Below are 16,822 nucleotides of genomic sequence, written 5' to 3'. Positions count from 1 at the left end.
GCTTGACCGCCTGCTCGCAGGCCAGTCCACCAGCGGGTCACGCCAAACAGCGAGCCACGGCCCGGGCGGGGGCGCCAACAGGCTAGATCACTGGGGCTGCGAGAGGCTCGCCTTCAACAGCGGGTCAGCGCCAGCACAGGGGCGCCAGTGAGGCGAGCGCCAGTGAGTCTTAGCCTGGTGCAGCAGCGAGTGGCCCGTCCCAATTGACGACGTGCTCCTCCGGCCGGACCGGAGGCTTCCGTCGATAACAGGCGGGCCTGGGGCCCTGGCTTGGCTACCTCCCCTCCGCCAGCTCCCCACCGACGTCAGCTCCCTGCTGCCGTCAGCTTCCCCTCAGCTCCCAGGTCCCACTCACCAGGTTGAGTTTGGTGATGCCGGCCGGCAGCAGCGGCCGCTGGAAGCGCCGCTGGCTGCCGACGGCGCCGGCCAGCGGCGGCGACGACAGGCTGGCCGACACGAAGTTCAACGTGTCGATCCAGGCCTGCAGCTCCTTGGCGTCACTGGCGACGGCGGGGGACGGGGGAGAGCTGGGTAAGCGGCGGCAACAGCCCCGACAAAACACCGTGCACATCCGACCGCCGTCGGCAGACACGGCGTCCGCTCCGGCCGGGCCGCGCCGTCTGGCGGCCGCGTGAGGACGACAGCGCGAGCAAACACCCCAGTGAGGACATATTCCCCCCCCCCCCCCCAGCCCGTCTGCGACGCCGTGCGTGGCCGGGTGCCCTCGGTCCACCACTGGCCGCGTGTCTCACAGCGCCTGCGCGCGCGAGCGAGCCGCCTCGGCCCACTGATGGCGGCCTCACCTGGTCTGCAGCAGGTACTCGGCCCGGTCGGCCGTCTGCAGCTTGAACACGTGCTGCTTCTTGAAGTAGTCGTCGGCCTTGGTCGCCAGCGCGTGGTGCACCCTGCCGCGCCACCGCCGGGCAAGTCAGGTCGCGTCAGGTCAGGTCAGGTCAAGGCCTCGGTCACTGCAGGCGCGGCAGCACCGGCAGAGCCCACCCCGCACTCCACGCGCCGTCGAGCGCCGCGCTGTCCCGGCCAGCCGCGTGGGGACTGCTCACCCACAATGCCCCAAAGATAAGTGAACAAATGGTCAGCGGACAGCAGTCGTAAAGACTGCATCGTATGTGGAAGTTCTGACGGTAGTGCTCGCTGCGTAAAACCAAACCGAAGAAGCAGAAAAAACAACGCCGCACCCGATTCCTCGCAATACTCGTGCACGCACAAGTGGCCGTGACCTCCGCTCGCGTTGCGCTGAATCCGCACACCATGGTCTGCCCGCCCGCCCCGCCGCCCCCGCACCGGCGCCTGGCGCACCTAATGGCATTGTGCAGGTCGTCGTAGGCGCCCGGCTTGCGCGAGTTGTTCTCGTCCTTGTGCATGTAGAGTACCAGGTCCCGCAGTGTGCAGTAGAACATGCGCCACGACCGCTTACCGAGCGCCGCTGCCGGACAGAGTCGGGCGCCGGCGTCAACAACGTCAACGTCGTCGGCCACCGGCGGTAACCAGGAGGCAAAGGATACGGCCACTGGCGATAACCGGGCGCAGAGTACAGGGCACTGGAGGGTAACCGGGCGCTGAGTACACGGCACTGGAGGCTAACCGGGCGCTGAGAACACGGCACTGGAGGGTAACCGGGCGCAGAGTACACGGCGCTGGAGGGCAGAAACCGGCGGCGGCCGCAAAGGGCGGCTGCTGGCCAGATCGGGAGCTAACACGGCAGCAGCGACCTCCTGGCAAGGACCACACACGCCGCGCCGGAGGTCACAGATGGGCACCGAAACACGACGGCAACGGCAATGACGCTGTTTCACCGGCAGCTCTCGCAGCGAGATACCACACGGCGAGAGGTGTCAAGTGCACTCCTGCCGCACGAAAGCGGACGTGGGATGCACGGTAACACCACTGGCCGCCTCGTGCGGCGACACAGAGGTCCCAACGGAAGCGAGTGGCGGCAGAGCAGTCACACAACCTGTTACAGGCCACCGAGCGCGGTTGAAGCGCGCCTGTTCACAGCATGAGGCGTTTCGAACGAAGGCCTGGCTGCGCACACAAACAACGGGAGCACACAAGCCTCCGCATGCACAGAGGACGGGGCGGGTCGGGAGCGACGTCAGGTGAACTTCGGGCCGGTGCAGCAACACGCGGACGCGGCACGGCCTGTTCCCTGCCGGACACCGCCGGCAGGGAACAGGCCTGAGATGACGTAAAGGCGGCCGGGCATCCCGCCCCCTGCGCCGGGCCAACACGCCATCGGCAGACACCGGCCGACTCAGCTCGGCCTGCGGCGCGGCGCCGGCGGGCCTCGTCTGCTCGGTCAGCGGCGCCGCAGGGGGTGCCCCTCCCCCTACAGCCGCCGGACAATGGCCCGGTCCGTGCGGCTGACGGACCGCCACCGCCGCCGCCGCCGTCGGCAGGCTGCGACGGCGGCGGCGGTGAGCTGCAGCCGGGCACTGGGCGGCCGCCGGCCCGGCCAGCCGGCCACGCACCTGCAGACCGGGGCGCAGTCCGGGCCTGCAGCACACCCGCCCACCACGCCACAGCACGCGCCACGGCGACATGCGACGGCACGGCGCACGGTAACCGCTCGGCAGCACACTGCACCCGAGCTGACACCTTCGACGTCGGAGCGTGGCGCCCGCCACCAGACGCGCCAGCACCGTGAACACGGACCGGACGGACAGCCTGCAGGTAGGCGGACAGTGGGAACCCGCCGCCAAGAGACGCGGAGCGGCACACTCGCTGTGCTTCACAACCGGACACAGACAGCGCGACAGACGCGGTGACTCGTGACACCACACAGGGCTGGAGTGCACAGCGCTTCGCACAGTGGGCAGACAGCGCTTCGCACAGTGCGCAGGCGGCGCTTCGCACTCACTGCGCTTGCCGTTGGGCTCGACGCAGCACTTGCGCATCACGTAGCCGCGCTTGTACTCGGTCGCCTTGCTGGCGTCGGGGATCTCGAGGAAGGGGTTGCTGCCGCCGGCGCCGGCGCCGGCCGACGGCACCTCGGTCGCCGCGCTCTGCATCTCCTCGTACTCGTCGTCCCTGCGGGCGGGACAGGCAATGGTGGGGCCAGCTCGGGCGGTGCAGCGCCACGGCGCCGGTAGCACAGTGTGTACTCGTTGCTGTGGGCGGGACGGGCGAGGGAGGGGTCAACTGGAGCGGTGCATCGCCACGGCGCCAGTAGCACAGTGCGTAGTACTCAACGCAACGCAGTACACAGCACAGTCGCAGTGCAGTGCGGTGCAGTACAGTACAGCACAGCACAGCACAGCACAGCATAGTGCAGCACAGTACAGCGCAGTACAATACAGCAGGCGTCGGCCGCCCCCCCCCCCCCCCCCTCTCCGTCACCTGGGCTGGCCGCGCCGCCCCCTCCTCAGACATAGCATGGTGCCGGCGCCGGTGCCCGGCTGCCGAACCTCCCAGCGGCGGCGCACGGTCACACAGCCGCTTCGCTCGCCGGCGCCCGGCCGACCCCGGCCGCTGTCCGCTCCATCGTCCGCTTGTTCTGTTGGAGCCCGGCCGGCCTCCTGCAGCGGTACAATATACACTGGCGGTGACCGGCGCGGGCCTCCGGTTGGCGCTGGTCCGTGTCTCGCGTCCGGAGGTCCCTGCACGTGTGCTCAGTTCTCCGTGTCCTCAGTCAGGCGCGTCGATCTCGCCCACCACGTCGCCATCGCTGCCACCACTTGACCATCACCGCCGCCGGCTGTCTACTTGCCGTGCGCAGGAGGGAGGCATACGACCGTCACAGCAGCTTCACAACCACCTCAACCACAACCGCCCACCGCGCCGGACTACTGGAGCCGGACCGACCGCCGACGGGGGGCCGCCCCCCCCCCCCCCTCCTCCCGAGACAGGCCCCGCCCGCAGTCCGGTCAGGTTACGGCGAGTCACCGGAGCCACAGACGGCGGCGGCGGCGGCGGCGGCGGCGGCCGGCCAGGCGCTAAACGATACAAAGGACGAGTACTGGAGTGACGCCACCGGTTCAGCACAGCGACGGCTGGCATCCCACTGCGCCGCGGACGCCATCCTGTCGCGTGGCGATAAGCGCCGCAAGATCTAGGCGAATTCTCGCGAATAATACCTCTTTAGATCCCAGATAATCGTGGATATGCCATCTTTGAAAGACAACACTTGACAATTAGAGGCTCCTGATACGAAAATAAACATCTGTGCACCTGAGTGCACTGAATCAGAACAGAGTGCACCTGACGGCTACAGGTAAAAAGCAAAACCGTTCGTTTCAAGCCAAACCTACATCATACCAGGGTGGAAAATAAACATGATTTCGTAGTGCATACCGCGAGGCTGCCATCAATGACCAATGAGAACTGATGCATGCAGATATGCAGCATCTGTTGCTACTGCATACCTGCCTTGTATCTGACGCTGAGGTCAATGAACTGGTCCGGGACTAACGATGTCATCTGACACCAGAACCAGACCCGCGGTTCGTGACTTTCACATTTACATCCGACTTACGTCCACAGAGGATCAAAAGAAACATGACACTGATGGTGGCTGTGTTCTTCCCAGAAGCCCAAAGGATGACTAAGGTTGCATTTCCACTGCATTATGTTGCTCACGTTACTGCTTGTGTTGGCAGGGAACGTACATATTTTAATTTAATGCGCGGCATCAATGCATGGAAGCCATTGGTTTCACGAAAACCATAATTGACTGCACATCCGTGATCGCGCACAGACGTATGCAGTAATTTACAAGCAACTGTTCGTTGACAGGACGGGCCGTGAAATGCCGTCGAAACACAGTCTAGTGCCGGCAGTGTCTCTCATCTACGCTCCACAGCGGGCTGAGATTCCTTTTTAAGGAAACGCAACGCACGTCATCGCCCTCCCGTTTATGGAGCGACAGCGACTGCGGGGGCCAAACGAACGACCAATGGCCATGGCGCAGCCGGGGCTCGAACCCGGACCCCCACGTGGTAGCCAAAGGCGCTGACCACTCGGCCACTCGACCCGCGGTCACGACCACGCCCCGACGCCACTCGATAGTTCCGGCCAGTTTCAGTGCCGCCTTGTCGGACCCGTACGAGGCGCCTGCGCGTAGTGTCAGTGTTAGTGGTGCCATGTTTGTAAGCTTATGGTCAGCGCCGTAGTCATCCCGTGGGGATCACGTGGCGCACGTCCAAACTGCGCAGCGAAGCGGCGCAGCGTGCCACGGCGCCCGGTGCGTAGCAGCGCGGCGCGCACGTGCGCACGCACGGAGCGTCACAACCACCTGCGCCACCGTGACCCTGCGGACGCGGTCTGACATACATTCCACCCACAAGCCGCGAGGAACAGACAATGGTTGGCGAGCGGACGGCTTGGGTGACGCACGCAATTCTCTTCATAAAGCGGATAGAATTCGGGGTGTCTATGCACTGGAAAATGTATCGAGCAGCAATATTGCCAGCGTGTTACGCCATGCCCAATTTGGACGTCAGCTTCCTTCTGTGATTGGCAACTGGCTTTGGCATCACCATAGCATGAAGCGACGGCTGACTTGGTGATTGGCAGGACTCTGAGCTGATCTCGTTTGCCAAGGCAATTTCCGTCCGGTGTGCGGTGCATTAAGCCCATATTTCGCGTGGGCTTTAAATAACAACGAACGCCTACCTGTTCAGAATCTGAAGGGTGACGTAGGCACAATCAACTTTCCATCGCTTCAAATACTGCAGCCTGTGGTTCAGACCAACCCAGCACCCAGCGATGCTCTTCTGCGACGCCACATCGATGTTGTGCTTCACCAGGCCATACTGCGGCGGCCGGTTACATCCCCAGCGATGCTCTTCTGCGACGCCACATCGATGTTGTGCTTCACGACCAGGCCACACTGCGGCGGCCGGTTACATCTCCAGCGATGCTCTTCTACGACGCCACATCCATGTTGTGCTTCACGACCAGGCCATACCGCGGCGGCCGGTTACATCCCCAGCGATGCTCTTCCGCGACGCCACATACATGTTGTGCTTCACGACCAGGCCACACTGCGGCGGTCCGTTACATCAACCCTGCTGTGAAGACGCCAGCTTCTACACTGGTTGTGATTTCCAGGACGTCGGCACCGGTGTGCGTTCCGGCCCCCCCCCCCTCGGTACGGGGCACCGTGGCGGGCCATCACGTGCAGCACCTGTCCTCGGCCCCGCCGGTTGACGCCGACCACCGGACCGACTTCAAGCGTGCACCAAGTGGCCACACGGGCACCAGAGCTGCTAAACGAGCTCCGGACCAGACCGCCTTCACCGGGTGGTCCGACCGCAGCCGCCGCCTGACCCTCTCGCCTCGGAGCCGGCGTGGCGGCTGCCTGACCGGGGTCCACCGAGACCACGCAGCGGGGTCACACACGGCGGCGGCCGGCCCAGGAGGCTCCCACATGACCGACACTGGCCCACGCCGGAGTGTTCCACCCTACCGCTGCTGTGGCATCGCGGCTGAACGTCTCGCGGATGGAATAACTGTGAGGATTGTTCTCCTCGTCCGGTGCGTAAGTGCGCGCCCATCGCTTCGGTCAGCTAATTCTCCGGCCGTCCTCAGGCGTCATAGGGTCCTGATAAGTGACTGGATGACGTTTGGCTTTCAGACACGTAAGTGTCACGGTCCGAATTCTCCCCTTGCCACCGCTGAGATTTGAACTAGGGTACTCTGATTGCAAGTCCAGCACTTTACCGCCTGAGCCTAAGCGGGAAGGACAACCACTCCATCCGTGACCCCAACACGTCGCCTCAATCCCCTCCACAAAACATCCCCACGTCGCCTTCACGCATCGAGCGTCCCCACGCCGACCCACACCCCACAACACAGCCCACTGCCGCCGCACGGCGAGGCCTGCCGCCATCACCAGATCGCAGCCCGCCCCCGGCCGGCCGAGCCCGCCGTCGCCGTCACCCGCCAGAGGGCGCCACTCACGCGGCGTAGTGCAGCGGCTGCGCCTTGATGGCCTGGTACAGGCTCTTGAGCGTGTCGCGCGGGAAGTCCTCGCCGTCGTTCAGCTCCGACAGGTTGTCGACGAACTCGGCGCAGGTCATCTTGCGCGGCACGTGCTGCACGTGCAGGTCGGTGTTGAGCAGCATCAGGGCGCAGGTGAGCGTGTGGCAGGCGTCTGGGGCGAGGGCCGACGACCGTCAGACGACCACAGACAGGGAAAGACCAGGTCAGACAGCAGGGCACACGCCAGTCACAAACAAAACCATAAGTCACCAGTCATTTCCAAATGATAGAGCCACGTGCCGCTGCCGAGTTGCATTACCAAAAACAAAACAAAAACATAAAAGGTCAACAGTCGCACACGACAAACGTCTCTCACAGCGCCCGCCAGTGCTTCTGCCCACAAGGGCCGCAGTCGGAAGTCCTTCCCGCACGGACCCGTCCTAGCTGGGGCCCGCGCCGACCCTGGCGCCCCCCCCCCCCCCCCACTCCCCCCCACCACCCTCTTGTCGCTCCCTCACCGGGCGAGTTGAAGGAGCGCGGGTTGTTCTCCAGGTAGCGCTTGCTGAAGTGGACCAGCACCCGCTCCCGCTCCTGCGTCTCGCCCGTCAGCGCGAACTTGTCCAGAAACTTGCCCAGCGCGACATCTAGCGAGTCGCCCGTGAAGTCAAAGTGCTTGAGATACTCGTCGGCGACGGTGCGGTTGAACTCGTTGCTGAAACAGAGGGCGCGCGAAGGTCAGTCGGCCGTGCATCGTTCGCTAGGAGCTTCGGGGGTTCAAAACAGCCAACAACGACAGCAACGCGGGGAGTGCCGGTTAAAACCGGCTTGAAATCACCAGCCAATGACTATGAACCATGAATATGAACTAGACACCCAACCAACCAACCACGTTGCATCTGTGGGCGACCAACCGTTAACCTGCGCATGGGTCAAACAGCAAGACAGCGGACAGGCATACGCACCCTATCAAAATAATTTCAAATAATATGAAAATAGACTGGCCTGCGCCAACCCTCACGCCACTCGTGGTTTCTCCTCTCTCGCGCCTCTTTGGGCTTATACACAGTCCACTGTAAACATCACTTTTTGAAAGAATGGTACGAGTACAATGACTCTAAGAGACGAGCCCATCCGTATGCACCGCGCTAACAGCTGTGCGCCATGCATGCTGTCCTTCGAGCTGGCCAGTCCCTGAACTGGTGCTGACCTAGACGCCATAACTTGGGGGGATATGGTCCCGCCGCACCGTTGGCGGACAGCGATCAGCTGGGGGGACACCTGTGGTCCCGTCAGCTGATCGCTTTGCACTTGTTAATTTTGGCAGTGTTTCCGTGACCGAAACCAACCACGCCAGCAGCCACCAACCATGAAAACAAAACCCCAATACCCATGACGCAGGCTTCGAGTGCGGGGGCGTGCACCTCATTCAAAACACGAAATAAGCAAATATGTCTTTCATGAACAGGACGCGTCATAAACCGGAGTGAGCTAGATACCCTGTTTACATGGGCAGCTGTGATTCGAATTGAGCCGGGACCCGTCCTCGATCCGAACTATACGGCCCATGTATACACTCACGCGCCGTTCCGCTGATTCGAATCGTGCGCCGGAGGAAATCCCTTCCCGTGAGAGGATCATCCGGTCAGGAAGGGATTTCGTCCGAATTATCGGCCGTCAGCTGTCTAAACAAAAAAAAAGAAAAATGCCTGGCGCACGCAGTTCTGTTCACGGCCATTTCAGCTTCGTTTGGTGTTGCCGCTTTTCCACGGGTTTTTAGCTATTGCTCGAGACGGTCCAAGTCCAAGATGGTAAAGGAAAAGAGAAAGAAGGTGAAGTTGACACCATGCTGCTAAAACTACCCTTATTATTGAGGGCCTTGAGGGGCTAGCAGCACAGAAATCCTCACGTAATTTAGCCTTGCTAGGCGCGTGATCTATGCAGACAGCAGGCGTCGGCGGTGCGGTATTCTTCAAGTACTTCACCTTTTTTAGAAGAAGAAAAATCTCCACCGCGAGCGTTTTACGCGCAGTGCGGCACGGGCTCAACCAGCTCGCGTTAGCAGGATTGCCCAACTTTGAAATCATACAATCCAAACGACATCTTTAGCACCAAAAATAAAGAGCAGGCAATTAACATTATACACTACGTCGTTTCGACCACTGCTACTCACAATGCTCGCATGATTGCCTATCATCTTCAAGAGATAACCATCTGATAATATAATAATTTCGGCCACAAGCAGGTCATATGATTTTTAACACGCAGCCGACGATTTATAGCATGTACTAAAAGGGCAACATAAGCACCAAATTACGTACCTTCCAGCAATCAAGAAAAGTATCCCAGTTCTTCACATTCGTGTCTCGAGTTGATGTTTCCAAACAGACAGCACAGAGAAAAACCCAACAATGTCGGCGGAACTGAAGCATTTCCAGCAGTCTTAAAAAACGGACCAAGTCACGGGAACCAAACACCGAAGCCAAGCCAACGTTTTCGGTGCGGTACATTGACGTCTATTAGCGCAGTGCATCTCATACACGAGTCCGGATAATGTGATTCACACTTATTAGGACCAAACACATCGTGACGACATTGTCGCTTAAACTACAACACTTGGATTCAATTAATATGACTACTCCGTTGCCGTGACATGCTGCCATCATGTCGTGCAGAGGGACTGTCGTAGTACCCTCTTAAAGTAGTGCACCTCTTGTACAATTCCAACGAGCAGGGCTTGAAATCGCTCTGACATCCAGAGACATACTCTGCCGAGATAATATGCCAACAGCCACCCCAAGGAAACGGATCAAGCCTCGGGAAACGAAGACTGAAGCAAGGCCAGCGTTTTCGGTACGGTACATATACGTCTGTTAGCGTAGTGCACCTCACACACGAGTCCGGATAATGCGATTCACACCCTTAGAACTGAACACGTCGTGCTGACAATGTCGATGGAACTGCAAGACTTCGGTCCGATGAATAAGACTCATGCATTGCCGTGAGATACCATCATGTCGTGCAGAGGGACTGTCGTAGCACCCTCTTAAAGTAGTGCACCTCTTGTACAATTCCAACGAGCAAGGCTTGAAATCGCTCTGACATCCAGAGACATACTCTGCCGAGATATTATGCCAACAGCTACCCTAAGGAAACGGATCAAGCCCCGGGAAAGAAGACTGAAGCAAGGCCAGCGTTTCGGTACGGTACATATGCGTCTATTAGCGTAGTGCACCTTACACACGAGTCCGGATCATGCGATTCACACTTATTAGGACCAAACACATCTTGCTGACGATGTCGGTGGATATGCCAGACCACGGTCCGACGAATAAGACTCATGCATTGCCGTCAGATGTTGCCATCATTGGCGGACGGATTGCAGTAGCACCCTCTTCAAGTAGTACACCTCTGGTATAATTCCAATTGGCGGGACCTAAAAACCGCTCTGACATCCAAAGACATACTCTACCGAGATAATATGCCAATAAAAATCCTAAGGATACGGACCAAGCCTTGGAACCGAAGACTGAAGCTAGGCCAGCGTTTTCGGTACGGCACATATGCGTCTATTAGCGCAGTGCACCTCATGCACGAGTCCGGATCAGGCGGTTCACACTTATGGAAATTAAACACATCGTGCTGACAATGACGGTGGAACTGCGAGACTTCGGTCCGATGAATAAGACTGATGCATTGCCGTGAGATGCTGCCATCATGTGCGGACAGGCTGTAGTAGCACCCTCTTAAAGTAGTACACCTCTTGTATAATTCCGATTGGCGAGACCTAAAAACCACTCTGAAAGGCAAAGACACACCCCGCCGAGATAACATCCCGACACGAACCCTGAGGAACAAAGCCAAGCCCCGGGAACCGAGGACCGAAACAAAGGCAACGGTTTAGGTACGGTACATATACGTTTAGTCGTGCGGTGCACCTGAAACAAGAGCCCTTACAACGCGATTCACACTAAGTAGAAATAAACACATTGTGCCGACAATGTCGGTTGAGCTGCAATGGTTTGATTCAATGAATAAGACTCATGCACTGTCGTGGGATGTCACCATCATGTGCGGACAGACTGTAGTAGCATCTTCTTAAAGTAGTGCGCCTCTTGCATAATTCGTTGGCGAGACCTAAAAACGGCTTTGTCATCCAAAGACACACTGTACCGAAATAACGTGTCAACAGCAATTCTAAGGGAACGGACCAAGCTCCGGAAACCGAAGACCGAAGCGAGGCCAACGTTTTCGGTACGGTACATATATATTTGTAAGCGCAGCGTACCTTATACCATCGTCAGCAAGATGTGTTTAGTCCTAATAGTGTGAATCGCATGATCCGGACTCGTGTGTGAGGTGCACTACGCTAACAGACGTATATGTACCGTACCGAAAACGCTGGCCTTGCTTCAGTCTTCGTTTCCCGGGGCTTGGTCCGTTTGCTTAGCGTGGCTGTTGGCATATTATCTCGGCAGAGTACGTCTTTGGATGTCAGAGTGGTTTCTAGGTCTCGCCAATTGGAATTATACAAGAGGTGTACTACTTGAAGAGGGTGCTACTGCAGTCCGTCCGCCAATGATGGCAACATCTGACGGCAATGCATGAGTCTTATTCATCGGACCGAAGTCTTGCATATCCACCGACATCATCAGCAAGATGTGTTTGGTCCTAATAAGTGTGAATCGCATGATCCGGACTCGTGTATGAGGTGCACTACGCTAACAGACGTATATGTACCGTACTGAAAACGCTGGCCTTGCTTCAGTCTTCGTTTCCCGGGGCTTGGTCCGTTTTCTTAGGGTGGCTGTTGGCATATCATCTCGGCAGAGTATGTCTCTGGATGTCAGAGCGATTTCGGGCCTTGCTCACTGGAATTGTACAAGAGGTGCACTACTTTAAGAGGGTGCTACGACAGTCCCTGTGCACGACATGATGGCGGCATCTCACGGCAATGCATGAGTCTTATTCATCGGACCGATGTCTTGCATTTCCATCGACATTGTCAGCACGACGTGTTTAGTTCTAATAAGTGTGAATCGCATTGTCCGGACTCGTGTGTGAGGTGCGCTACGCTAACAGACGTATATGTACCGTACCAAAAACGCTGGCCTTGCTTCAGCCTTCGTTTCCCGGGGCTTGGTCCGTTTCCTTAGGGTGGCTGTTGGCATATTATCTTGGCAGAGTACGTCTTTGGATGTCAGGAGCGGTTTCTAGGTCTCGCCAATTGGAATTATACAAGAGGTGTACTACCTGAAGAGTGTGCTACTGCGGTCCGTCCGCCAATGACGGCAAAATCTGACGATAATGCATGAGTCTTATTCATCGGACCAAAGTCTTTCATATCCACCGACATCGTCAGCAAGATGTGTTTAGTCCTAATAAGTGTGAATCGCATGATCCGGACTCGCGTGAGGCGCACTACGCTAACAGATGTATATGTACCGTGCCGAAAACGCTGGCCTTGCTTCAGTCTTCGTTTCCCGGGGCTTGGTCCGTTTGCTTAGCGTGGCTGTTGGCATATTATCTCGGCAGAGAACGTCTTTGGATGTCAGAGTGGTTTCTAGGTCTCGCCAATTGGAATTATACAAGAGGTGTACTACTTGAAGAGGGTGCTACTGCAGTCCGTCCGCCAATGATGGCAACATCTGACGGCAATGCATGAGTCTTATTCATCGGACCGTGGTCTGGCATATCCACCGACATCGTCAGCAAGATGTGTTTGGTCCTAATAAGTGTGAATCGCATGATCCGGACTCGTGTATAAGGTGCACTACGCTAATAGACGTATATGTACCGTACCGAAAACGCTGGCCTTGCTTCAGTCCTCGTTTCCCGGGGCGTGATCCGTTTCCTTAGGGTGGCTGTTGGCATAATATCTCGGCAGAGTATGTCTCTTGATGTCAGAGCGATTTCAAGCCTTGCTCGTTGGAATTGTGCAAGAGGTGCACTACTTTAAGAGGGTGCTACGACAGTCCCTCTGCACGACATGATTGCAGCATCTCACGGCAATGCGTGAGTCTTATTCATCGGACCGAAGTCTTGCAGTTCCATCGACATTGTCAGCACGACGTGTTCAGTTCTAAAGGTGTGAATTGCATTATCCGGACTCGTGTGTGAGGTGCACTACGCTAACAGCCGTATATGTACCGTACCGAAAACGCTGGCCTTGCTTCAGTCTTCGTTTCCCGAGGCTTGATCCGTTTCCTTAGGGTGGCTGTTGGCATATTATCTCGGCAGAGTATGTCTCTAGATGTCAGAGCGATTTCAAGCCTTGCTCGTTGGAATTGTACAGGAGGTGCACTACTTTAAGAGGGTACTACGACAGTCCCTCTGCACATGGTTGCAGCATGTCACGGCAACGGAGTAGTCATATTAATTGAACCCAAGTGTTGTAGTTTAAGCGACAATGTCGTCACGATGTGTTTGGTCCTAATAAGTGTGAATCACATTATCCGGACTCGTGTATGAGATGCACTGCGCTAATAGACGTCAATGTACCGCACCGAAAAAGTTGGCTTGGCTTCGGTGTTTGGTTCCCGTGGCTTGGTCCGTTTTTTAAGACTGCTGGAAATGGTTCAGTTCCGCCGACATTGTTGGGTTTTTCTCTGTGCTGTCTGTTTGGAAACATCAACTCGAGACACGAATGTGAAGAACTGGGATACTTTTCTTGATTGCTGGAAGGTACGTAATTTGGTGCTTATGTTGCCCTTTTAGTACATGCTATAAATCGTCGGCTGTCTGCGTGTTAAAAATCATGACCTGTCTGTGGCCGAAATTATTATATTATCAGATGGTTATTTCTTGAAGATGATAGGCAATCATGCGAGCATTGTGAGTAGCAGTGGTCGAAACGACGTAGTGAATGGTGTTAATTGCCTGCTCATTACTTTTGGTGCTAAAGATGTCGTTTGGATTGTATGATTTCAAAAGTCGGGCAATCCTGCTAACGCGAGCTGGTTGAGCCCGTGCCGCACTGCGCGTAAAACGCTCGCGGTGGAGATTTTTCTTCTTCTAAAAAAGGTGAAGTACTTGAAGAAAACCGGCGGTGCTTGGTGTTATCTTTCCGCCTAAAGGTTAGATTAATTTACATCTGGGGCAGGCTCCATGCTTCCAAAAGCCAAATGGAGGTAATATGGTCATTTTATATAGCTTTGACTTGTTCTCACTTTAATTTTTGGATTGCTCAAAATTCTTGCAGAGAATGCCTCCAAGTTTCTTTCATTAAGTTAATACCTTAAGGCCCCAGGAGTGTTTTTGCAGATGTTCCTTAAATTAGGATGCTGGTTCCTTGTCAGTTAAATTTGTGTGAGAAAGGTAGCTTAAAAATTGCTGCATGATATGACGGATGAACAAATATAGATCATTGCAGTCAGCTCGGAATGTGAACTTTTTTAATGGTAGGACCGAAATTGCCCAATGACGGGGTCAGAACAGCAAGAAAGCAAATGTGAACACTGGATGAAAATAGTTGTCATCATTACTCTGCTAAATCCAAGTTTGTGTGTTCCATGTGCAGGAAAACAGTGCATAAACTAACACCTAACGTGATGGCACATGCTGCATGGAGAACACGTCTGTTGCATATCATCACCTGTTTTTGTACTGATGATTAAATATGTCACCTTGGTGCTTTTTTGTGATGGGTGTCTGCAGGCCATGAGGTAGGTACTTGAACTGTTCAACAATTCTTGCAGGGATTACCAATAGTTTTTTGCATTAAGTGAATACATAAATGCCCCAGGATTGATTTTGCAGACATTCCTCCTGTGACTTGAACATTGGTTGACCACCTATTGGCAGGAGGGATGTGCTGGATATTGGTGACTGGCTCGTCAAGGAAATATGAAGCTACATCACACTGGTAGACCAAATGGCAAGGAAGCCGGGGCTGGAATATTTGTTTTTGATGCGATTAGGCTGCTTGTTGCTTGTCGGTTTAGTGTGTGTGAGATAGGTAACTCAATAATTCCTGCATGATGCAAAGGATCAACAAATATAGGCAATAGATCATTGCAGTCAGTGCAGAATGTGAACTATTTTTAATGATGGGGCCAAAATTGCCCAGTGATGGTTCCAAAATGTCAGGAAAGCAAATGTGAGCACTGGATGAAAATAGCTGTCATCAGTACTCTGTCAAATCCAGGTTTGTGCATTTCATGTGGAAGAAAACAGTGCATAAACTAAGTAAACCTAACATAATGCCACATGAGGTGCAGAGAACATCTGTGGTGCACATCATTACCTGTTTTGTACTGGTGAGTAAATATGTTACCAGTCGGTGCTTTTTTGTGACATGTATCTTTGCAAACCATGAGGTGGATAATTGAGCTGTTGTTATAATAAATCATTTGTTATGAATTTTGAGCCCAGATTGCATTTGTCATGACAGCTCTGGGGCTAGTTCACATGTTATGATCTTTGGACTGTGCGAACACAGCTGTTTGTGCCACCTAGCCATCAGTCTATATCAGCCAATACTGTTGACTGCAAGGATATCAAAGCAGTATTTCAACCCTAGTATGTCAAGAAAGCAAATAGCTGCATTCTGACTTGCCAGTCCATGCCAAGTCTAAATGGCAATGCTGCCCTCAGGTACTGATGATGCATTGGATGGGGAAAGACAACATAGTTACACAATTTTTGCCACTAACTATGTAGCATTCATGAGACATTTCTGTAGCTTAGTTCACTGTTGCAGGCTGCTCATAAATGCATTAGTGTGGGAGTAGGTAATGTGTTTCTTGGGCTGCGCAAAGTAGATGACATGATGCTGGGTGGCATACTGATATGAGTGTGGTAAGTTTGTGAGTGTCGTTGGCCAATACAAGAAAATACTGATTTCCTGCTAGCCAAAGTTTCCCGCTAGTAAAAATTTGCATATAACACTGTTTATGTGACAGATTTGGCAGTGCTGACTGCGCAACTCTTGTGTTTCAAGTGCTATGGCTTGTGCTGTAGCTATAAAGCCTATGAATCCCGCACAGATCATTTTTCCAACGGAGTCCATCTTCCTCCTCGCCCTCAAAGCTGTCTCGCGCCCACCATGGCTCGTGACATTCGCCATCCATACGCAGAGTACCGGCTTTTTTCTTCTTGTTTTGTTCAGTTCGCCTCAAAAGCGCAGTTTTCGCCCATAATCCGTTCCTTGATTCGAACTAAGCGGGATCGAACTATCGACCGTTAATCCGACGTAAAGCCGGTTTCGCCCGTGTAAACGCTCCTCGCCGAGAGGGTTAACGTCGCATGATCCGTTCCGATCTTAATTCGAATTATCCTCGGCTGCCCATGTAAACCGGGTAAGAGAACTAAGGAGCGTCTCCGAACGACCACTAAGTGATCAAATTGGGGAAAAAACACCACAAAGAGAATTTGCACATAAAATCGCGAGTTTTCTGACACTGAACAGCACACTAATCAAAGGTACCTCGCACAACACCTTGTTCAGGGCGTAACGGCCGAGTGGTCGGCTCCCACGTGCTCCATCCCCCCCCCCCCCCCATGTGGGGAGCGCGGGGCGGGCGCGGGGTATCGAACCTCGGGTGCGCCAGTGTGACCACCACCACATCTCGGACAGGTCCGTACCCAGCAAACTAGCGCCGCAGGATCGATGGCGCCGCCGCGCCGGACACCGGCGGCCAGCCCGCCGAGCCGGCGTCGGTCGGCCCGGCGCATCAGTAGTCTGATCGCCGCAGCGGCCGCCGCTCCCATCGCCGGCAATGACCTGAGCGCCGGACACAGGCGCCGGCGGCCGGGGGAGCGCCCCACCCACTGGGCAGACCCAGAGCGAGGACCGGTAACCAACCGAGGCGGCTCCAGGCGAAGACCGGTAACCAACCGAGGCAGCTCCAAGCGCGGACCGGTGACCGACGGAGGAGACTCC

General features: G+C 55.6%; 1 protein-coding gene across 1 annotated transcript in view; it reads right to left on the bottom strand.

Moving 5' to 3' along the window:
* The window catches only part of Efa6 (Exchange factor for Arf 6), a gene marked incomplete at its 3' end in the record, with an annotated part of 70,542 nt that overhangs the window by 1,666 nt on the left and 52,054 nt on the right, over positions 1–16,822 (bottom strand). The window contains exons 3-8 of the mRNA XM_037223120.1: positions 7,461–7,654; positions 6,922–7,114; positions 2,879–3,048; positions 1,318–1,444; positions 804–905; positions 356–500 (exon numbers count right to left, since the gene is read on the bottom strand). Of these exons, the coding sequence (XP_037079015.1) occupies positions 356–500; positions 804–905; positions 1,318–1,444; positions 2,879–3,048; positions 6,922–7,114; positions 7,461–7,654 (931 nt within the window). The remainder of the gene's footprint in view (positions 1–355; positions 501–803; positions 906–1,317; positions 1,445–2,878; positions 3,049–6,921; positions 7,115–7,460; positions 7,655–16,822) is intronic.

Source organism: Pollicipes pollicipes, unplaced genomic scaffold, assembly GCF_011947565.3.
Source record: "Pollicipes pollicipes isolate AB1234 unplaced genomic scaffold, Ppol_2.1 Scaffold_1600;HRSCAF=1878_pilon_pilon_pilon, whole genome shotgun sequence".
Classification (NCBI taxonomy): Eukaryota; Metazoa; Arthropoda; class Thecostraca; order Pollicipedomorpha; family Pollicipedidae; genus Pollicipes; species Pollicipes pollicipes.
Note: the sequence above shows the minus strand (reverse complement) of the source record. Positions and strands in the feature narration are given on the sequence as shown.